The sequence below is a fragment of the Chiloscyllium plagiosum genome, chromosome 7 (assembly GCF_004010195.1).
Source record: "Chiloscyllium plagiosum isolate BGI_BamShark_2017 chromosome 7, ASM401019v2, whole genome shotgun sequence".
Taxonomy (NCBI): Eukaryota; Metazoa; Chordata; class Chondrichthyes; order Orectolobiformes; family Hemiscylliidae; genus Chiloscyllium; species Chiloscyllium plagiosum.
The window spans coordinates 109,535,111-109,559,073 of record NC_057716.1 but is presented as its reverse complement, the minus strand read 5'-3'; the positions used below and the strand labels follow the sequence as shown (position 1 = coordinate 109,559,073).

The 23,963-nt window shown below is 44.6% G+C and overlaps 1 protein-coding gene across 2 annotated transcripts in view; it reads left to right on the top strand.

Annotated features, from left to right (window-relative positions):
* smarcal1 (SWI/SNF related, matrix associated, actin dependent regulator of chromatin, subfamily a-like 1) overlaps positions 1 to 23,963 on the top strand; it is a 150,871-nt gene that overhangs the window by 107,879 nt on the left and 19,029 nt on the right. For both annotated transcript variants that reach the window (XM_043694414.1, XM_043694416.1), the window contains exon 13: positions 10,775 to 10,877. In XM_043694414.1, the coding sequence (XP_043550349.1) occupies positions 10,775 to 10,877 (103 nt within the window). The remainder of the gene's footprint in view (positions 1 to 10,774; positions 10,878 to 23,963) is intronic.

The following is a 23,963-nucleotide window of genomic DNA, read 5'->3' as shown; positions in this document are numbered from 1 at the left end:
ACCATTAACCCTGTATTCCGCATTCTTATTTGTTCTTCCAAAATGGACAACCTCACACTTGGCAGGGTTGAACTCCATCTGCCACTCCTCAGCCCAGCTCTGCATCATATCTAAGTCCTTCTGCAGCCGACAACAGCCCTCCCCACTGTCCACAACTCCACCTATCTTCGTGTTTGTTGAGAGTATGAATTCCTGAGGATGTAGTACTGAGTGGGTCCTTTGCAATTCTGAGAGAGTGTGGCCTTCAGCTGAGGCAGGGATGACTGTAGAGAGGTTAGCTGTCGGCGCATTGCTGCAAGCGTGGAGCGGAGGATCTTGAAGGAGAACTGTTGCTGGTGTTTTTGAATCTGTAGTCTGTACTGTTTGTCCTGTTCGGGTCCGAACTCTGCTGGTTTAAAGGTGGTCCGGAGTCCGTGTGGGATGAGTTGGTTACTGAGGCAGGCACTGAGGAAGCAAATGTGGCTGTGATAGCGAGTTTGTTTCACGACATGGTTGAAGAGCTTCAGGGCAGAGGAAATGACCTGGGAGTTGCAGTGGGAGAGGGGCTCCCTGAGATTCTTGTAGAGAGAGGAGGAAAACTTCTTCAAGGCAGGCATCCTTGCAAGAGGATTCGCAGTAGGGTTAAAATCAATGAGGTAAAACTTGTAGAGAGAGAAAGAAAACCAGTCTGTCTAGATACATGTTAAATTATGCTATTGTGCCCGCCTCTACACGGGCAACGTTTTCCAGGTACCCATCACCCTCTGCCTAAAGATCTTTCCACGCATATTTCCCTTAAACTTTTCCCCTCTCACCTTAAACTTGTGACCCCTAGTAATTGAGTCCCACACTCTGGGGGGGGGGGGGAAAAAAGCTTCTTGCTATCTACCCTGTCTATACCTCTCATGAATTTGTAGACCGCAATCAGGTCCGCCCCTCAGCCTCCATCTTTCTAATGAAAATAATCCTAATCTACTCAACCTCTCTTCATAGCTAGTGCCCACCATACCAGGCAACATCCTGGTGAACCTCTTCTGTCCAAAGCATCCACATCCTTCTGGTAATGTGACCAGAACTGTATGCAGTATTCAAAATGTACATTAATTTTCCCCAGGACCTTTCCATTTACTGTATAGTTAGCTCTTGAATTGAATCTTCCAAAACGCATCTTATCGCGTTTGCCCGGATTGAACTCCATTTGCCATTTCTGCCCAATTCTCCAATCTACCTATATTCTGCTGTATTCTCTGACAGTCCCCTTCACTATCTGCTACTCCATCAATCTTAGCGTCATCTGCACACTTGCTAATCAGACCACCTTCCTCCAGATCATTTATGTATATCACAAACAACAGTGGTCCCAGCACGGATCCCTGTGGGACACCACTGGTCACAGGTCTCCATTAGTGGGCGGCACGGTGGCACAGTGGTTAGCACTGCTGCCTCACAGCGCCAGAGACCCGGGTTCAATTCCCGACTCAGGCGACTGACTGTGTGGAGTTTGCACATTCTCCCCGTGTCTGTGTGGGTTTCCTCCGGGTGCTCCGGTTTCCTCCCACAGTCCAAAGATGTGCAGGTCAGGTGAATTGGCCATGCTAAATTGCCCGTAGTGTTAGGTAAAAAGGGATACATGTAGGGGTATGGGTGGATTGCGCTTCGGCGGGTCGGTGTGGACTTGTTGGGCTGAAGGGCCTGTTTCCACACTGTAAGTAATCTAATCTAATCTAATCTAATTTTGAGAAATTCCCTTCCAGTACTACTCTGTCTCGTGTTGCCCAGCTAGTTCTCTATTCATCTAGCTAGTACACCCTGGACCCCATGTGGCTTAACTTTCTCCATCAGCCTACCATAGGGAACCTTATCAAATGCCTTACTGAAATCCAGGTATATGACATTTACAGCCCTTCCCTCATCAATCAACTTTGTCACTTTCTCAAAAAGTGTTATTAAGTTGGTAAGACATGACCTTCCCTGCATAAAAACATGCTGCCTATCACTGATAAGCTCATTTTCTTCCGAATGTATCTTCTCCTGCATCACTCTGATCTAAAAACTAGAGTAATCAAACATCTATCCCTAACTCAACATCCATCATGTCCCTCTTTGGTGAATACCACGCAAAGTACTCATTAAGAGTCTCACCCATTTTCTCTGACTCCACGCATAACATTCCTCCTTTGTCCTTGAGTAGGCCAACCTTTTCTCTTGTTACCCTCCAGTTCCTTGTATACAAATAAAAGGCTTTGGGATTTTCCTTAACCCTGTTTGCTGAATATATTTCATGACCCCTTTTAACTCTCTAAATTCCTTATTTTAGATTGGTCCTACTTCCCCAATATTCTTCCGAAGCTTTGTCTGCCTTCAGTCACCTAGGCTATATATATACTTTTTTTCTCTTAGCTAGTCTCACAATTTCACCTGTCATCCATGGTTCCTAATCTTGCCATTTCTATCCCTCATTTTCACAGGGACATGTCTGTCTTGCACTCTAATCAACCTCTCTTTAAAAGCCTCACACATATCAAATGTGGATTTACCCTCAAACAGCTGTTCCCAATCCACATTCCCCAGCTCCTGCAGAATTTTGCTCTAGTTGGCTTTCTCCCAATTTAGCACTCTTCCTTTTGGACCACTCTAGTCTTTGTCCATGAGTATTCTAAAACTTAGGGAATTGTGATCACTATTCCCAAAGTAATCCCCTACTGAAACTTCAACCACCTAGCTGGACTCATTCCCGAACACCAGATCTTGTGTGGCCCCTTCCTGAGTTGGACTATTTACTTACTGCTCTATAAAATCCTTAGGGAAAAGATTTCCTTGCATTTGAAAAATAATGGACTTAAGGATAGTCAGCATGGATTTGTACAGAGGAGGTCTTGTCTCACAAATTTGAGTTTTTTGAGGAAGTGATGAAGGTTGGACAGTGGATGTAGTCTTCATAAACCTTACTAAAGCACTTGACAAGGTCTGTCCAGGTAGATTGGTCCAGAAAAGTCACATGCGATCCTTGGTGAGTTGGATACAATGTTGGCTTTTTCATTAGAAGACTGAAGGCAGTTGTAGAGGGGTGTTTTTCTGACTGGGGGGTCTGTGACCAGTGGTGTTCTACTGGGATCTCAGTTGAATTAATATACATGAATTGGATGAAAATATAGGAAATCTGATGAGTATGTTTGCAGACAGCACAAAAATTGGTAGAGGTTTGGATAGTGAGGAAGGTTGTCAAAGGGTACAGTAGGATAGAGACCAGTTGGAAAGTTGTGTGGAGAAATGGCAGATGGAGTTTAATCTGGACAGGTGTGATGTGATGCATTTTGGGAGGTCGAATACAAGAAGAAAGTCCACAGTAAAGCATGGAAAGTACACAGCAGGGTCTTTGGAAGCATTGATGTGCAGAGTGATTTTTGGAGAATTAGTCTGTAGCTACCTGAAAGTGGTGACACAAGTGGGTAAGGTGATAAAGAAGATGTATGGCATGCTTTCCCTCATTGGTTAGGCCTTGAGTATAAAAGTTGGCAAATAATGTTGCAGCTGTATAAAGTTTTAGTCAGCCCACATTTGGAGTATTGTGTGCAGTTCTGGTCACCATACGATAGGAAGGATGTGGAGACTCTGGAGAGCAAGGCAAAGATGTTTATCAGGATGTTGCCTGCATTGGAGTGTATTAGTGTGAGGAGAGATTGGACAAACTTGGATTTTTTTGTGAGAGGGTCGGAGGCTGAGAGGCAAGCTGATAGAAATATATAAAACCAAAAGAGAAAATGCTGGAAAATCTCAGCAGGTCTGGCAGCATCTGTAAGGAGAGAAAAGAGCTGACGTTTCGAGTCTAACTGACCCTTTGTCAAAGCTCTGACAGAGGGTCAGTTAGACTCGAAACATCAGCTTGAACGTGCTGCTAGGGGAAATAGTCCAAGCTGATACAATAATGTTTAAGAGGCATGTAGACAGACATGTGAACATGCAGGGAATAGAGCGATATGGGCCATTTGCAGGTGGGATTAATTTAGAATGGCAACATGGTTGGTGCAGACTTGGGCCAAAGGGCCTGGTCTTATGCTGTACCATTTTATATTATATGACTACATGCTGCACCTGTTTGTTTGCTTTCTGTGTTTCACGCAGAAGATCCCCAATTCCCTTTGTGTTGCAACTTTCCACAGTTTTTAGATTAGATTACTTTTACAGAGTGGAAACAGGCCCTTCGGCCCAACAAGTCCACACCGACCCGCCGAAGCACAACCCACCCATAACCCTACATTTACCCCTTACCTAACACTACGGACAATTTAGAATGGCCAATTCACCTAACCTGCACATCTTTGGACTGTGGGAGGAAACCGGAGCACCCGGAGGAAACCCACGCAGACACGGGGAGAATGTGCAAACTCCACACAGTCAGTTGCCTGAGGCGGGAATTGAACCCGGGTCTCTGGCGCTGTGAGGCAGCAGTGCTAACCACTGTGCCACCATGCCGCCCACTATGCCACCGTGCCACCCACCAATTTAAATCGTACTTTGTTCTTTTTTGCTCTTCCGAAATGAACAACATCACATTTTCACACCATACAATCCATTTCCTAACTTTTTGCCCACTTATTTAATCTATCATTATTTTTCTCTAAACTGTTTGTATCCCTTATGTGACTTGGTATTCCATCTATTTTTGTGTCATCTACAAATTTGGCTGCAGTACATCTCTCCCCAAGTCATTAACAATAAATTGGAAACAGTTGTGGTCCCAGCACTAATCCCTGTGGAACCCACTGATAATGGATTGCCAACCTGAAAAACAACCCCTTAATCCCACCCACTGTTTCCTGAACATTTACCAATTTTCTATTGTTATCTGTTTTTTGATTAGAAAAGTACAGCACAGAACAGGCCCTTTGGCCCACGATGTTGTGCCGAGATTTAATCCTAATGTAAAATATAGTAACAACCTAAGCACCCCTCAACTCACTGCTATCCATGTGCATGTCCAGCAGTCGCTTAAATGTCCCTAATGACTCTGCTTCCACCACCAGCACTGGTAATGCATTCCATGCATTCACAACTCTCTGCGTTAAAAATCTACCTCTGACGTCTCCTTTATATCCTTCTGCTAATATCTTCAAACTATGACTTCTCATACCAGTCAATCCTGCCCTGGGGAAAAGTCTCTGGTTATTGACTCTATCTATTCCTCTCAATATTTTGTACACCTCGATCAGGTCTCCTCTCTTCCTCCTTCTCTCCAGAGAGAAAAGTCTGAGCTTATTCAACCTCTCTTCATAAGACAAGCGCTCCAGTCCCTGCAGCATCCTGGTAAACCTTCTTTGCACCCTCTCCAAAGCCTCTGTATCTTTCCTATTGTAGGGCAACCAGAACTGGACACAATATTCCAAGTGTGGTCTCACCAGGGACTTGTAGAGCTGCAGCCAAACCTCGCGGCTCTTAAACTCAATCCCCCTGTTGATGAAAGCCAAAACACCATATGCTTTCTTAACAACCCTATCGGGTGGCAAATTTGAGGGATCTATGTACTTGCACACCCAGATCCCTCTGTTCCTCCACACTGCCAAGAATCCTGTCTTTAATCCTATATTCAGCGTTCGAGTTCGACCTTCCAAAATGCAACACTTCGCATTTATCCAGGTTGAACTCCATCTGCCATTTCTCAGCCCAGCTCTGCATTCTGCCTATGTCGTGCAGCAGCCTGTAGTAGCCCTCTATACTATCGACGATACCTCCAGCCTTTTGTCATCTGCAAATTTACTAACCCACCCCTCAACCTCCTCTTCCAAGTCATTTATAAAAACTACAAAGAGCAGAGGCCCAAGAACAGACCCCTGTGAGACCCCACTCAACACTGACCTCCAGGCAGAATACTTTCCATCTACAACCACAGTCTGTCTTCTGTCAGCAAACCAATTCTGGATCCAGATAGCCAAATCTCCCTGTATCCCTGATTCTTGAAGAATTACACATTTGACTACAATCCTTTCAATACTTGTGAATATTTATTTTAAGAATCAATTCTGGATTACTGTATTATAATGAGTACTATATCATAAAGGATGTGCTAAATATATGTGTTTATAGCATACAACTCACCTGTAAATTTAAACACTGTCTAAAATCTACCTTAGGGAATAAGATTGGATATGCAAACAAATATGTGAAGAGGATTGTACTGTCAGACCAATATAGCTTCCTCAGAAAATAAGTTGTCTTTGTATCAAACTTTCTTTGAGAGACAACTTCTTTTGTCTGGATTTCAAGACTTATAGGCATGGATTTCACTGGAGCATTGGAGGTTGAGGGATGACCTTATAGAGGTTTTTAAAATCTGAGGGGCATACATAAGGTGAATAGCAAAGGTCGTTTCCATAGGTAGGAGAGTTCACACCTACAGGGCATATTTTAAGGTGAGATGAGAAAGATTTAAAAAAGACTCTCTATGACTCTATGACCTAGAGCGGCAGCTTTTTCACACACAGGGTGATTTGTATGTGGAATGAACTGCTAGAGGAAGTAGAGGATGCAGGTATAGTTATGACATTTTACTCATATGTGAGGAATAAGAAAATAATCAGGGAGAAGGTAGGGCCGATCAGTGATAGCGGAGGGAACTTGTGCGTGGAGATTGAGCAGATAGGGGAAACCGTAAATGAGTTTTTTGCTTTGGTTTTGACCAAGGAAAGGGAACTAGTTGTAAATGAAAACTTAGAGGAGCTGGGATACAGTCCTGACCAGATTAAGATTGATGAAGATGATGTGCTAGAAATTTTGGAAAACATTAAAATTGATAAGTCCTCAGGGCCAGCCCAGATGTATCCTAGGCTGCTCCGAAAAGCGAGAGACGTGGTTGCTAAGCCTCTGGCGAGGATATTTGCCTCCTCACTCTCCACAGGAGTCGTACCAGAGGATTGGAAGGAAGTGAATGTTGTTTCTCTTGCGTCTTACGTCTGTGGTCAGCAAAGTTTTGGGAAGAATTCTGAGGGATAGGATTTATGACTATTTGGCAAAGCATAGTGTGATTAAAGGCAGTCAGCATGGCTTTGTGAGGAGCAGGTCATGCCTCACAAATCTTATTGAGTTCTTTGAGGAAGTGTCAAGACAGGTTGACGACGGTCGAGCAGTGGATGTGGTGTATATGGACGTCAGCAAGGCATTTGGTAAGGTTAGCAGTAACAGGATAGGTCAGAGTCACCATGGATTTATGAAGGGGAAATCATGCTTGAGAAATCTTCTGGAATGTTTGAGGATGTAACTCTGAAGATGGACAAGGGAGATCCAGTGGATGTAGTGTACCTGGACTTTCAGATAAAGTCCCACATAAGAGGTTAGTGAGCAAATGTAGGGCGCATGGTATTGGGGGCAAAGTGCTGACTTCGATTGAAAATTGGTTGGCTGACAGGAAACAGAGTAGTGATAAACCGGTCCCTTTCGGAATGGCAGGCGGTGACCAGTGATGTACCGCAGGGATCAGTGCTGGGACTGCAGCGTTTTATAATAACTATTAATGATAACGAAGATGGTATTAGGAAGGCAGATTACTACCTAAATGGAGTCAAGTTAGGTAAAGGGGCAGTACCAGTCAATGAAGGCAAGCATGCAGGTACAGCAGGTAGTGAAGAAAGCTAATGGCATGTGGCCTTCATAACAAGAGGGATTGAGTATAGAAGCAAAGATGTTCTTCTGCAGCTGTACAGGGCCCTGGTGAGACCGCACCTGGAATATTGTGTGCATTTCTGGTCTCCAAATTTGAGGAAAGACATTCTGGCTATTGAGGGAGTGCAGCGTAGGTTCACGAGGTCAATACCTGGAATGGCGGGATTATCTTACACTGAAAGACTGGAGCGACTGGGCTTGTATACCATTGAGTTTAGGAGACTGAGAGGGGATCTGATTGAGACATAAAGGATTATTAAAGGATTGGACACTCTGGAGGCAGGAAACATGTTTCCGCTGATGGGTGAGTCCCGAACCAGAGGACACAGCTTAAAAATACGGGGTAGGCCATTTAGGACAGAGATGAGGAGAAACTTCTTCACCCAGAGAGATTGTTGGGTGTATCGAATGCTCTGCCCCAGAAGGCAGTGGAGACCCAGAGTCTGGATTCGTTTAAGAAAGAGTTGGATAGGATAGTGGAATCAAGGATTATGGAGATAAGGCAGGAACAGGATACTGATTGAGGATGATCAGATATGATCATAATGAAGGGCAGAATGGTCTACTCCTGCACCTATTGTCTATTGTTTCCCATGGTAGGCTCATTCATAAAGTCAGGAGGTATGGGATACAGGGAGATTTGTCTATCTGGATTCAGAATTGGCTGGCTGACCAAAGGCAGAGAGTGGTTGTAGATGGAAAGTATTCTGCCTGAGGTCAGTGTTGAGTGGGCGCTCGCAGGGATCTCTTCTTGGGCCTCTGCTCTTTGTTGTTTTTATAAGTGACTTGGATGAGGAGGTTGAGGGGTGGGTTAGTAAATTTGCAGATGACACAAAGGCTGGAGGTGTCATCGATTGTATAGAGGGCTACTGCAGGCTGCTGCGCAACATAGACAGGATACAGAGCTGGGCTGAGAAATGGCAGATGGAGTTCAACCTGGATAAATGCGAAGTGTTGCATTTTGATCATCTTGTATGTCTCTATCAAATCTACCCTTAGCCTTCTTCTTTCCAAGGAGAACAGACCCAAGTGTCTCAGCCTTTCCTCATAAGACTTCCCTCCAGATCAGGTAACATCCTAGTAAATCTCCTCTGCACCTTTTCCAATGCTTCCACATCCTTTCTATAATGGGGCGACCAGAATCGTATGCAATATTCCAAGTGTGGCCGCAGCAGCATTTTGTATAGTTGCAGCATGATATTGCGGTTCCGGAACTCCGTCCCTCTACCAATGAAATCTAACTCACCATAACTTCTTAACATCACTATCCCCCTGGGTGGCAATTTTCAGGGATCTATGCACATGAACTCCAAGATCCCTCTGCACATCCACACTACCAGTACTCTGCCTTCCTGTTATTCTTCCCAAAGTGCATCACCTCACATTTAGCTGCATTGAATTCCATTTGCCACCTCTCAGCCCAATTCTGCAGTTTATCCAAGTCCCCCTGCAACCTGTAACATTCTTCCAAACTGTCCACTACTCCACCGACTTTAGTGTCGTCTGCAAATTTACTAATCCATCCATCTGTGCCTGCGTCTAAGTCATTTATAAAAATGACAGACAGCAGTGGCCCCAAAACAGATCCTTGTGGCACACCACGAGTAACTGGACTCCTGACTGATTATTTTCCATCAACCACCACTCGCTGCCTTCTTTCAGAAAGCCAGTTTCTAATCCAAACTGCTAAATCACCCTCAATTCCATGCCTCTGCATTTTCTCCATCAGCCTACCATGTGGAACCTTATCAAAGGCTTTACTGAAATCCATGTATACCACGTCAACTGCCCTACCCTCATCTACATGCTTGGTCACCTTCCAAAAAACTCAGTGAGGTTTGTGAGACACGATCTGCCATTGATGAAACCATGTTGACTATCTGAAATCAAATTGTTGCTTGCGAGATGATTATAAATCTTATCTCTCATAATCCTTTCCAAAACCTTTCCTACAACAGAAGTAAGGCTCACTGGTCTATAATTACCTGGGTCATCTCTGCTGCCCTTGAACATTTGCTATCCTCCAGTCCTCAGGTACTAAACCTGCAGACAATGACGACTCAAATATCAAAGCCAAAGGCTCTGATATCTCCTCCCTAGCTTCCCAGAGAATCTTTGGATAAATCCCATCCGGCCTTGGGGGCTTGTCTACTTTCACTCCTTCTAGAATTGATAACATCTGTGTGTAACTAACCTCGATCCTTTCTAGTCTAATATCTTGTACCTCATTCTTCTCCTCTACAATATTCTCCTTTTCCTGAGTGAACACTGATGAGAAATGTTCATGTAGCACCTCTCCCATCTCTACAGGGTCTACACTCAACTTCCCACTTCTGTCTTTGACTGGCCCTATTCCTACCCTAATCATCCTTTTATTCCTCAAATACCTATAGAAAACTTTAGGGTTCTCTTTTATTCTATTTGCTAAAGACTGCTCGTGTCCTCTCTTTGCTCTTCTTAACTCTCTCTTTAAATCCTTCCTAGCTGATCTGTAATTCTCCATCACCTCATCTGTCCCAAATACTTCAAGAGGGAGCTGGATGTGGCCTTTGCAGCTAAGGGGTCGAGGGGTGTGGAGAGAAAGCGGGAGTGGGCAACTGAAATTGCAAGATCAGCCATGATCGTATTGAATGGTGGAGCAGAATCCAAGGGCTGAATGGAATACTCCTGACCGGCTGTGCTTTTCCAGAACCACACTCCAGCCTACTCCTGCATCTATTTTCTATGCTTCTACCTGCTTTTATCTGCAGTTCTGAGAGTTTGCTCTTGGCAAAATTTCCAAATTAAATTTCGCACTTTAATTGCTGTATTAATTTACTATAGTGATCTCCTTTAAACTGTAATTTCAGGTCCATTCTGTAATCCTCTGCCCTTCCTGGGAGTCTGTTTCATAACTTTGTAACTCCCCTTTCCGGTCCATAACTTTTCCTCCATGGCATCTCCCTCCCTTTGCATTTCCACTTTGTCTCATCTCACAAGGACTAGTTATCTCTGTAAGGGCCTGTATTCTAAACCTGTTTCTCCTTCACTTCCTACCTCACTTCCCAGTTCCTCCATAAGTCAGCATGACCCCCACCCACCCACGGCTTTTCTTGTAATCTTCTTTGCTGGTTAAATTTACTAATTTTCCTCTTTTTTTCAGAGAATATGTGAAGGATCTGCTGGAGAGTGGCCGGGAGAAATTCCTGGTGTTTGGGCATCACCAGCTGGTACTAGATGCGTTGTGTGAGACTCTAGGAGAGAAGGTAACATTTTTGGGTATAGAGTTCCGATGGACTGTGTTATGGGGACAGGCCAGACCTCCTCAAAATATTTTAAGGAGGTAGCTCAAACCCTAACCTTTTCTTATTTTAAAGGCAGGTGTGATGATGTAACTGGTCAAACCACTCAGTTTTAAGCAAAACAGAATTTATTTAAATATTAAGTTGAAACACAAAAAAGAAAGTGGAATTTAGAGTAACTTAACTATTGGAAAATTTAACTGACCTGATACAGTAACTATTGCAGATAACTGTTCCAGTACAGTAACATCACATAAACACACCCCTTGGCAAAAATATAAATTCAAACACAGATTCTTACAGGCAGAAGGGAATAACATCCAGAGAGAGATTTCAGAGAAAGTCAGAGGAATCCTTTACTGAAGCTTGCAATACTTTTGAACTCATGCATCTTGTGACTGCTGCAGCAAAAAAAACTAGGAAAAACTCGAACTGGGAGAACCGGCCACTCCCTTTCCATTATTAAACTCCTGAGACTCCTCAGCACTTCTGCCCTTACAACCCCTCTTCAAACAAAAACCAACGAGAAAATAACCTTTTTAAGGTGAAAGCATTGTTACAATTGAGCTAATGTAACCCAGTCTTTAATAAAGGGAGAGAGAAAATGGGGAATTATAGGCCTGTTAGCCTGACATTGGTGATAGGGAAAATGCTGGAGTCAATTATTAAAATATAATAACTGAGCATTTGGAAAGCAGTGACAGAATCAGTCCTAATCAGCTTAGATTCACTAAAGGAAAAGCATGCTTGACAAATCTTCTGGAATATTTTGAGGCTATGACCAGTAGAGTGGACAAGGGTGAATCAGTCGATGTTGTGTATCTGGACTTTCAAAAGACTTTTGACAAGGTTCCACACAAGAGATTAGGAAGGAAAGTTAAAGGTCATGGTATTGGAGGTAATGCATGGACATTGATAGAGAACTGGTTGGCAGATAGGAAGCAGAGAGATAGAATAGACGGGTCCTTTTCAGAACGGCAGGCAGTGATAATTGGGATGTTGCAGGGTTCAGTGCTGGGATCTCAGCTGTTCAGAAGATACATTAACGATTTGGAAGAAAGAATTAAATGTAATATCTCCAAATTTGCAGATGACATTAAGCTGGGTGGCAGTGTGTGTTTTGAGGAGGGTGCGAAGACACTGCAGGGTAACATGGACAGGTTGGCTAAGTGGGCAAATACTTGTCAAGTGTGAGGTTTTCCACTTTGGTGGCAAAAACAGGAAGGCAGATTATTATCTTAATGGTGGCAGTTAGGAAAAGATGGGATGCAACAAGACTTGGGTGTCGTGATGGAGCAGTCGCTGAAGGTTGGCATGCAGGTGCAGCAGGCAGGCTAATGGCATGCTAGGCTTCATAATGAGAGGATTAGAATATAGGTGTAGGAATGAACTGTTCCAGTTATACAGAGCTTTGGTGCTGTGCAGTTTTGATCTCCCAGTCTGAGGAAGGACATTCTTGTTATTGAGGGAGTCCAGCAAGGGTTCATCAGACTGATTCCCAGGATGGCAGGACTGACAAATGAGGAAAGACTGGATCAACTGGGCTTATACTCGCTGGAATTCAGAGTGAAAGGGGATCTCATGGGAGCATATAAAACCCTGATGAGATTGAACAGATTAGATGCAGGAAGAATGTTCCTATGTTAGGAAAGTCCAGAACTATGGATTACAACCTAAGAATAAGGAGTTCGCTATTCAGAACTGATATGAGGAAGAATTTCTTCAGTCAGAGTTGTGAACCCTGTGGAATTCTCTCCCACAGGAATCTGTCGGGGCCAGTTCATTAGATATATTCAAGAGGAAGCTGGATGTGGCCCTTGAGGGTGAAGGCGTCAAGGGGTATGGGCAGAAATTGGATGGGTATGAGAATGGAATACTGAAATTTAATGATCAGCTATGATCATATTGAATGGTACTGCAAGCTTGAAAGGCTGAATGGCCTACTCCACCTATTTTCTATGTTTCTATGAATGAAATTAATAGGCATTATCAATAACAGTCTGGGAGCAGTATCTACTCAATGCAGTTTACTTTCAGATTACATACAACCCAACACTTCCTCAGCATTGACCCAGTGAAGTGCAGTGCTACCCAATACAAGCACTCTGCTCATTTTCAATGCTAATACATTCACAAGCATAGCACTCCCTCAGTATTGACCCTGCAGCAGTGCAACACACCCTCAATACTGACCCTGTGATAGTGCAGGACTCCCTCAGTACTGACCTTCTGATAGTGCAGTACACCCTTGGCACTGACCTTCTAATAGTATTGCAGTCTCTTAGTAATGAACGAAAAGTGAATCTAGAAGGGATTTGGCAGTGACTGCTTCTGTGTCAGGGTAGCATTTAACCAAGTTTTGCGTCAAGGAACTATAGAAAAACTGGACTCAATAGAATTAGTGAGATAAACTGATTGAGTTAAGAGTCACCTGTGGGCTGGAGTCACATGCAGGCCAGACTAAGTAAGGATGGCAGATAAGCAGTGGGATTATGAAGAAGGAGGCCATCTGGGTTGTTCAGTATTGGAATTGGTCCTCCTGGGAGCAGATGCGGCGGAGGCGAAGGAATTGGGAATATGGGATGGCGTTTTTACAGGGGCAGGGTGGGAGGAGGTGTAATCTAGGTAGCTGTGGAAGTTGGTCGGCTTATAGTAAATGTCCGTGTTGAGTCGGTCGCCCGAGATAGAAATGGAGAGGTCTAGGAAGGGGAGGGAGGAGTCTGAGACGGTCCAGGTAAATTTGAGGTCGGGGTGGAAGGTGTTAGTAAAGTGGATGAACTGTTCAACCTCCTCGTGGGAGCACGAGGTAGCGCCGATACAGTCATCGATGTAGCAGAGGAAAAGGTGGGGGGTGGTGCCAGTGTAGCTGTGGAAGATGGACTGTTCCACATATCCTACGAAGAGGCAGGCATAGCTGGGGCCCATGCGGGTGCCTATGGCTACTCCTTTGGTTTGGAGGAAGTGGGAGGATTGGAAGGAGAAGTTGTTCAGGGTGAGGACTAGTTCAGTCAGTCGAAGCAGGGTGTCAGTGGAAGGGTACTGGTTGGGTCGGCGGGAAAGGAAGATGCGGAGGGCTTTGAGTCCTTCGTGATGGGGGATGGAGGTGTATAGGGACTGGATGTCCACGGTGAAGATAAGACTTTGGGGGCTGGGGAAGCGAAAATCATGGAGGAGGTGGAGGGCGTGGGTGGTGTCCCGAACGTAGGTGGAAGTTCTTGGACTAAGGGGGACAGGACTGTGTCGAGGTATGCAGAGATGAGTTCGGTGGGGCAGAAGCAGGCTGAGACAGTGCATCGGCCGGTAGCAGTCAGGTTTTGTGGGTTTTGGGCAGGAGGTAGAAACGGGCGGTGCGGGGTTGTGGGACTATGAGGTTGGAGGCGGTGGATGGAAGATCCCCTGAGGTGATGAGGTTATGGATGGTCTGGGAGATGATGGTTTGGTGGTGGGAGGTGGGGTCATGGTCAAGGGGCACTAGGAGGTGGTGTCCGCAAGCTGGCGTTTAGCCTCAGCAATGCAAAGATAGCTGCGCCAAACTATCACCGCGCCTCCCTTGTCTTCTGGTTTGCAGGTGAAACTTTGATGGATGTGGAAGGCTCCTTGGGGCCTTGGATGGAGGTGTGGGCACAGGTTTTGCAATTCCTGTGGGCGGCACGGTGGCACAGTGGTTAGCACTGCTGCCTCACAGCGCCAGAGACCCGGGTTCATTTCCCGCCTCAGGCGACTGACTGTGTGGAGTTTGCACATTCTCCCCGTGTCTGCGTGGGTTTCCTCCGGGTGCTCTGGTTTCCTCCCACAGTCCAAAGATGTGCAGGTCAGGTGAATTGGCTATGCTAAATTGCCCGTAGTGTTAGGTAAGGGGTAAATGTAGGGGTATGGGTGGGTTGCGCTTCGGCGGGTCGGTGTGGACTTGTTGGGCCGAAGGGCCTGTTTCCACACTAATGTAATCTAAAAAAACAAAAAAAAACTTTGCAGTTCATTAAGTGTTGTTTGTCAAAATCCAGGAACTGCCTTCCTAACTAGTGTGGGTGTCCGTTCATCCCAAGGACTACCACAGTTGAAGAAATCCGCTCACTGCTCCCTTTGCCAGGACAATTAGGGATGGGCATAATATGAATTTTTCATAAGTCTTCCACACATTCACCCTCCCCATTCAGTTTTCTCAGCAGCAAATGAACTGAATCAGGCGCGAAACTCGTCATTTTACTGGTCTCAATGGTGGTATGAATATGACATCATTATTGAGATTCTGGATCAGTGGTGCTGGAAGAGCACAGCAGTTCAGGCAGCATCCGAGGACAGGATTTTGCCTGTCCTCGGATGCTGCCTGAACTACTGTGCTCTTCCAGCACCACTGATCCAGAATCTGGTTTCCAGCATCTGCAGTCATTGTTTTTACATCATTATTGAGAGTTTGGTGCTGGAAAAACACATCAGGTCAGGCAGCATCCAAGGAGCAGGAGAATCGATGTTTCAGGCAAGAGCTCTTCATCAGGAATGAAACGTGTGAGCCGAGGTGAGGGTGAGATAAATGAGAGGGGGGTGGGTCTGGGGGAAGGCAGCTGAGAGTGTGATAGGTAGATGGAGGTGGGGGTAATGGTGATAGGTCAGAGGGGAGGATAGTGCAGATAGGTGGGAAGGAAGATGGATAGGTAGGACAGATCATGAGACCGGTGCTGGGTTGGAACTGGGACAAGATGGGGGGAGGAGAAATGAGGAAACTAGTGAAGTCCGCAGTGATGCCGTGTGGTTGGAGGGTCCCAAGGCAGAAGATGAGGCGTTCTTTCTCCTGGTGTTGGGTGGTTAGGGTGTGTGATTGAGGAGGCCCAGAATCTGCATGTACTTGGCAGACTAGGAGGGGGACTTTGGCCACAGGGCGATGGGGTTGGTTGGTGTGGCTGTCCTGGAGATGTTCTCTGAAGCGCTCTGCAAGTAGGCGTCCTGTCTCCCCAATGTAGAGGAGACCAGTATTGGGAGCAATGGATACAATAAATAACATGTGGAATTGCAGGTGAAACTTTGATGGATGTGGAAGGCTCCTTTGGGGCCTTGGATGGAGCTGTGGGCACAGGTTTTGCAATTCCTGTGGTGGCAGGGGAAGGTGAGTTGTGGTGGCATGGACCTGACAAGGGAGTCATGGAGGAAATGGTCTTGCAGAAAGCGGATAGGGGTGAGTAGGGAAATATATCCCTGGTGGTGGAGTCTATTTGTAGAAGGTGGAAATGGCTGAGGATGATGCGATGTATATGGAAGTTGGTGGGGTGGAAGGTTGGACGACCTTCCTTTATTGCGGTTGGACGGATGGTGTCTGAGGGCGGAGATGCGGGAAGTGTTTGAGATGTACTGGAGGGCACCATCAACTACTTGGGAGGGGAAATTGCGATCTTTAAAGAAGGAGGCCATCTGATGTGTTCTATGGTGGAACTGATCCTCCCTAGGAGCAGATGTAACAAAGGTGGAGGAATTAGGAATAAGCGATAGCGTTTTTACAGGATGCAGGGTGGGAGGAGGTGTGGGTTTGTAGAAGATGTCCATGTTGAGTTGGTTACCGTTGGTGGAGATGGAGAGGTCCAGGGAGAGGAGAGCGGTGTCTGAGATGGTCCAGGTGAACGTAAGGTCAGGGTGGAATGTGTTGGTGAAGTTGAACAGTTCAACCTCTTCGTGGGAGCACGAGGTGGTGCCGATATGGTCATCAGTGTAGTGGAGGAAAAGGTAGGGAACGGTGTCGGTGTAATTGCGGAAGATGGACTGTTCCACGTAGCTGACTAAGAGATAGGCATAGCTGGGGCCCATTCAGGTGCCCATGGCTATTCCTTTCAGCTGGAGGAAGTTGGAGGATTCAAAGGAGAAATTATTAAGGGTGATTAATAATTTCACTCTTAGTAATTTCTCCTTAGAATGTAGGAATGGGAAGAGAATCCATTGCTAGTGATTATGTGAGTCATGAACCATCCCTACTGGGTAATGAAGAGAGAACAATGACAAAATAACTGTCAACGGAAGCCATTTAGTCTCTCAATCACCTCCACCATGAATAAGATCTTGGCTGGACAACTGTGTCCCCTCTGCTTTTGCACCTTGTCCACAAATTCCTTGATTCCCTTAGTGTTCAACAATGCTAAACACTAGGTGAATTATATATTCAGAGAGCTAGTACAGTCATGACCAAACTCTGTACTGCAACCAATCTGTAATTTTTAGTATGATGCCAAGCCACAGAGGAAATTATTCAATAAGATGATGAAAGACTTGGTCAAAGTAAGGAACATCCCAAAGGAGAAAAGCGAGGTAGAGAGGTGAAAGAAAGAAATTCAAGAGCGTGGGGCCCAAGCAAGTGAGGGTGAGGCTGCTTGTGGTGACATGATTAAAATTGGAAATTCACAAAAGGATCAGAAGTGCAGAGATCTGACAAAATTGTGATGGTGTAGCTTTTCCCAGTTGCTTTTTCTGGAACCCTGGAGCATGCGCAGTTACAGTGAAATCTCTGAATTAAATTTTAAATAAAGAGTATTACACACCTAACAAACATAAAATTGTAAAAGAAAATTATTGGAAAAAAATATTGTTGAAGAGGAAAAAGTTTATAAACAAAGTATCAGGGAACACATCGTTGTTTTTAGCTCCTTGATTCCTTCCAAATTCTGTTTCTCAATGATTTCTGAGATGGTAATTAAATTCTCTGCAGTGATGACAGATGAAAAATATCTGTTCAATTAGAATATAGAATAGAACAGTACACAACAGGAACAGGTGCCTTGGCCCACAATGTTGTGATGAACATGGTGCCAAAGTAAACTGATTCCTTCTGTCTTCCCTTGGTCCATAGCCCTCCATTATTTGCATATTCATGTACTTATCTAAAAGTCAGTTAAATGGATGTAGGTTTGCTCGCTGAGCTGAAAGGTTTGTTTTCAGACGTTACGTCAGTATACCAGGTAACATCTTCAACGATCCTCCGAATGAAGCACTGATGATGTAGCCCACTTTCTATGTATCCAAGTCAATGTATTTGTTGACAGAGTTCTGGTTGAAATGCCATGCTTCTAGGAATTCTCGTGTGTGTTTCTGTTTGGCTTGTCCTAGGATGGATGTGTTGTCCCAGTCGAAATGGTGTCCTTCCTCATCTGTTTATAAGCATACTAGTGAGAGTGGATCATGTCATTTTGTGGCTAGTTGATGTTCATGTATCTGGGTGGCTAGTTTTCTGCCTGTTTGTCCAATGCAGAAGCATAACATTCCAACCGGAACTCTATCAACAAACACACTGACTTGGAACCCATTTATCCCGGGGGGGAGAGCAAACGAACAGGTAATGGCATCACCATAAGGCATGATGTCACCAACCATAGGAAACTCAAACATATACACCAGTGCTTCATTTAAAGGTTCACTGATGGTACCTAGTATGGTGACGAAACATCTGAAAATGAAGCTTCCAACTCAGAGAGCAAACCTACATCCAAAACCGCTACAAATCTTCTCAAAACTCACTAGTCACTTTAATGCTCCATTATATCTGCCTTCACAAAGACCCCTACCACACTATGTGGAGACAACTTGCCCCTCATATCTCCATTGAACTCCATTGCCCCTCACATCTTCCCTGCTTCCTCTCCCCCCCCCCCCCCCCCCAAAACCACCACCACCTTAAATGCTTGCCCCCTAGTATTAGATATATTAACTCTCGGAAAAAGATACTGACTATCGACCCTATCTATGCATCTTATAATTTTATGGACTTTTAGTATGACTCCCCCTAGCTTCCACTGCTCAGGAGTTTTTCTAGCTCATGCCCTGTAATCCAGGCAGCATGATGTGTTTATTATTGAAACAAAACATTGTTGTGGTTCTGTTCGCCGAGCTGGGAATTTGTGTTGCAGACGTTTCGTCCCCTGTCTTGATGACATCCTCAGTGCTTGGGAGTCTCCTGTGAAGCTTCACAGTAGGCTCCCAAGCACTGAGAATGTCATCTAGACAGAGACGAACATCTGCAACACAAATTCCCAGCTCGGCGAACAGAACTACAACAACAAGCACCCGAGCTACAAATCTTCTCACAAACTTTGAAACAAAACATATTTAATGAAGATTGATTCATATGCACAGCTGGTAATGCAGAAGTACAAAGGTTGATCAACCCATAAATATCAACAGTGCTGCTTAGAAAGCGCCTTCCATCTAGAAGGACAAGGGCAGCAGGTGCTGCCACCTGCAAGTCCCTGTCCAAGCCCATCACCATCCTAACCTGAAAATATATTGACATTCCTGCAGTGGTACCTGGGTCAAAATCTGACAACTTCCTTCCTAAAGGTTTTGTGGTGCACCGACAGCACATAGACAACTGTGGTTTGAGAATTCAGTTTAACCATTCTCTGGGGCAACTGAAGTCAGGTAATAAATGCTGATAGAGCCCCCACATTTTTAGGAATAAATTGAAAAAGAATACATTTTCTCTCTTTCCCCTCAGGAGAGAGAAAAAAAGCTTTTTTTTTTGCAGACATTGGCTTTTTCAAAATAACACAGAGGCCAATGGAATATGCTTGAAAGCAAAAGGGTAAAGTATAGAATGTTACAGAGTTCTGATGTTCTGGCTCATATGGTCAAGCCACTAACCTCTTTCAGCTGGTTTTGAAGTCTTTCAGACACAGCTTGCTCAAGAAATACAACCTAGAGATGTTACTTCAGTCACTTTTTCAAGTAGTCAAATATCTACACTGAACTGATAGTTTTTCTTTTCATCAGTGGCCATTTTGTTCTTCACATACTTTCTTCCAATTCGGTATGTTCTTAGGACACTTACCTCCAACTCCAAAGTCTTTCATTTCGAATATGAAACATATCACACAGGTGTATGGTATATGATTAAAATAGAAGACAAAAATCATCTCATGCCTGACTGGCTGAGCTATTTTTAATGTTTTTGATAAAATATAACTTTATTTCAGACAATTTAATTAATTACAGGATATCTATGTTTCCTGAAACTTAGATATCCTGCGTAGTCAGCTGAATTCTATTGCTATTTAGGCCAGTGCTTTTCTTGATAATATCATTTCAATTGATGGAAGTGTCAAGTATTGCTGATAAAAGACATTTTATCAAAGCTTTTGGTCTTGCACTCATCATGATAACTTGCAAGAATACGAATCTAAGGGAAAACCATCATTTATTCTGTATTTATACCGTCTGTTTTAGACAGTTGTAGGTGCCACATTGTAGGAAAACTGAGTGCGTCGAAGAAAGTGCAGAAACAATTTATAAGAATGGTTCCAGGAATGAGAAAATTTATGAAAACAGATTGCAGAAGTTGGGACTGTTCTCCTTGGAAGGACGGCAGCTGAGAGGAGATCTGACGCTCTTTAGGGAGGGAAACTGCTATCCTTTCCTAGTTTGGCCCACATGAAAGTCCAGACCCACAGCAATACAGTTGATTCTTAACTGCCCTTTGGGCAATTAGGGATGGGCAATAAATGCTGGCCTAGTCAGCAACACCCTCATCCTGGAAATAAATAGAAAGAAAAGGTTTTCCAAATCATCAGTAGGCTGTATGGAGTAAACATGGAGAAACTGGTCCCATTTGAAAAAGGATAAAGAACAAGAGGGAGTAGAATTTTAAAAAGTGAGCTGCAAAAGAAGCAATGATGGTAAGATTAAAAACTTTTTCACACAGTGAGTAGTTAAGGTATGGAATATACTACCTGCAAGCGTAGGGGAGTAAGGTTTAATTGAAACATTCAAGAGGGCATTTGAAGATTATTTATTGTGGAAAAAAATGTGTGTGGAAATAGTGTGCAAGGGAGCATAGCACAGTACAGGCCGTTCGGCCCGCAATGTTTTGCCTACCTTTTATTCTACTTTTAAGATCAAACTCACCCACATATCCTTCACTTTACTATCATCCATGTGACTATCTAAGAGTCGCTTAAATGTTCCTAATGTATCTGACTTTGTGTAAATCCTTCTCTTTTAAGGCCTCCCAAAATGTATCTGACTCTACTCCCACTGCTGGCAGTGCATTCCACACACCCACCACTCTCTGTGAAAAGAACCTACCTTTGACATCTCCCCTAAAACCTCCTCCAATCACCTTAAAATTATGACCCCTCATGATAGACATTCCTGCCCTGGGAAAAAGTATCTGGCTATCTGCTCTATCTATTCCTCTCATCATCTTGTATACCTCTATTAAGTCACATCTCATTCTCCTTCACTCCAATGTGAAAAGCCTAAGCTCCCTCGACCTTCCTTCATAAGAAATGTCCTCCAGTCCAGGCAACATCATGTTAGAGGCTCCGATAGAAAGTTTTTTGGGAAAGAACGAGACTCATGGTTGGTGTGTTGCCTCCCAGGTGCCAGAGACTGTGATGTCTCGGATTGTATCTTTGGAGTCCTGAAGGGAGAGGGTGACCAGCCTCAAGTCGTTGTCCATGTAGGTACCAACGAAATAGGTAGAAGGAGGGATAGGGATGGAAGGCAGGATTTCGTGGAGCTAGGGTGGAAGCTGAGAGCTAGCACGCACACAGTTATCTCTGGTTTGTTACCTGTGCCACATGATAGCGAGGCAAGGAATAGGGAGATTTATCAGCTGAACACATGGCTGCAAGGATGGTGCAGGAGGGAGGGTTTCAGGTTTTTGGATAATTGGGGCTCATTCTGGGGAAGGTGGGACTTGTACAGACAGGACGGTCTTCACTTGAACCAGAGGGTACTAATATCTTGGGTGAGAAATTTGCTGGTGCTATTCGGGAGGGTTTAAACTAGCTCAGCAGAGGGATGGGAACCTGAAGTGAAGTTGCAGTGCACAGGAGGATGAGAGTAGGGAGGACAGGGACAGGATTTTAGGGTCACAGGAATGTGCTGGCAGACAGCAAACTGGTTTGAAGTGTGTCTACTTCAACGCCCGAAGTATCCGAAATAAGGTAGGTGAGCTTGCAGCATGGATAGGTACCTGGGACTTTGATGTTGTGATCATTTCGGAGACATGGATAGAGCAGGGTGAGGAATGGATGTTGCAGGTTCCAGGGTGTAGACCTTTCATTAAAAACAGGCAAGGCGATAAAAGAGGGGGAGGCGTGGCCTTGTTAGTCAAAGATAGTATAAAGGTGGCTGAGAGAATTTTTGATGAGGACTCGTCTACTGAGGTAGTGTGGGCTAAGGTTAGAAACAGGAGTGGAGAGGTCAGACTGCTTGGAGATTTTTTATAGGCCTCCACAGAGTTCCAGGGAGGTGGAAGAGAGGATTAGCAAAATTATTCTGAGTAGGAGTGAAAGGAACAGGGTGGTCATTATGGGGGACTTTAACTTCCCCAACATTGACTGGAAATATTATAGCTCTACTACGTCGGTTGGATCAGGTTGTGTACGGGAGGGTTTCCTGACACAATATGTCGAAGGACCGACAAGAGGGGAGGCCACACTGGATCTGGTGCTTGGTAATGAACCAGGCCAGGTGTTTGATTTAGTTGTAGGTGAGCACTTTGGAGAGAGTGACCATAATTCAGATACGTTTAGTTTAGCGATGGAAAGGGATAGGTACATTGCCCCAGGTCAAGAGTTATCGAAGGGGCAAAGGCAATTGTAATGCAATTAGGCAAGAATTAGGATGCATAGAATGGGGTAGCAAAATGCATGGGATGCAGACAATCGAAATGTGGAGCTGGTTTAAGGAACAGATATTGCGTTTCCTTGATAGGTATGTCCCTGTCAAGGCAGAGAGGAAGTGATAAGGTAAGGGAACCGTGGTTTTCTGCAGAAATTACATCTCTCGTTAAGAAGAAGAAGAAGGCTTATATGTTGATGAGGCAAGATGGTACAGATGAAGCGATGGAGCGTTACAGATCAGCTGGGAACGATTTAAAGAGAGTTAAGAAGAGCAAAGAGAGGACACGAACAGTCTTTAAGAAATAGAACAAAGGAGATCCCTAAAGCTTTCTATAGATATAGAACATAGAACAGTACAGCACAGAACAGGCCCTTCAGCCCACGATGTTGTGCCGACCATTGATCCTCATGTATGCACCCTCAAAATTTCTGTGACCATATGCATGTCCAGCAGTCTCTTAAATGTCCCCAATGACCTTGCTTCCACAACTGCTGCTGGTAACGCATTCCAACTCTGTGTAAAGAACCCACCTCTGACATCCCCTCTATACTTTCCTCCAACCAGCTTAAAACTATGACCCCTCATGTTAGCCATTTCTGCCCTAGGAAATAGTCTCTGGCTATCGACTCTACCCATGCCTCTCATTGTCTTGTATACCTCAATTAGGTCCCCTCTCCTCCTCCTTTTCTCCAATGAAAAAAGTCCGAGCTCAGTCAACCCCTCTTCATAAGATAAGCCCTCCAGTCCAAGCAGCACTGAACCCTCTCCAAAGCATCCACATCTTTCCTATAATAGGGTGACCAGAACTGGACGCAGTATTTCAAGTGCGGTCTAACCAAAGTTTTATAGAGCTGTAACAAGATCTCACGACTCTTAAACTCAATACCCCTGTTAATGAAAGCCAAAACACCATATGCTTTCTTTACAACCCTGTCCACTTGGGTGGCCGTTTTAAGGGATCTATGTACCTGCACACCAAGATCCCTCTGTTCCTCCACACTGCCAAGAATCCTATCCTTAATCCTGTACTCAGCTTTCAAATTCGACCTTCCAAAATGCATCACCTCGAATTTATCCAGGTTGAACTCCATCTGCCACCTCTCAGCCCATCTTCTGCATCCTGTCAATGTCCCGCTGCAGCCTACAACAGCCCTCTATGCTGTCAACGACACCTCCAACCTTTGTGTCGTCTGCAAACTTGCTGACCCATCCTTCAATCACCTCATCCAAGTCATTAAAAAAAATTAAAACAGAGGCCCAAGGACAGAGCCCTGTGGAACACCACTCACCACAGACTTCCAGGCAGAATATTTTCCTTCTACTACCACTCGCTGTCTTCTGTTGGCCAGCCAATTCTGTATCCAGACAGCTAAGTTCCCCTGTATCCCATTCCTCCTGACCTTCTGAATGAGCCTACCATGGGGAACCTTATCAAATGCCTTGCTGAAGTCC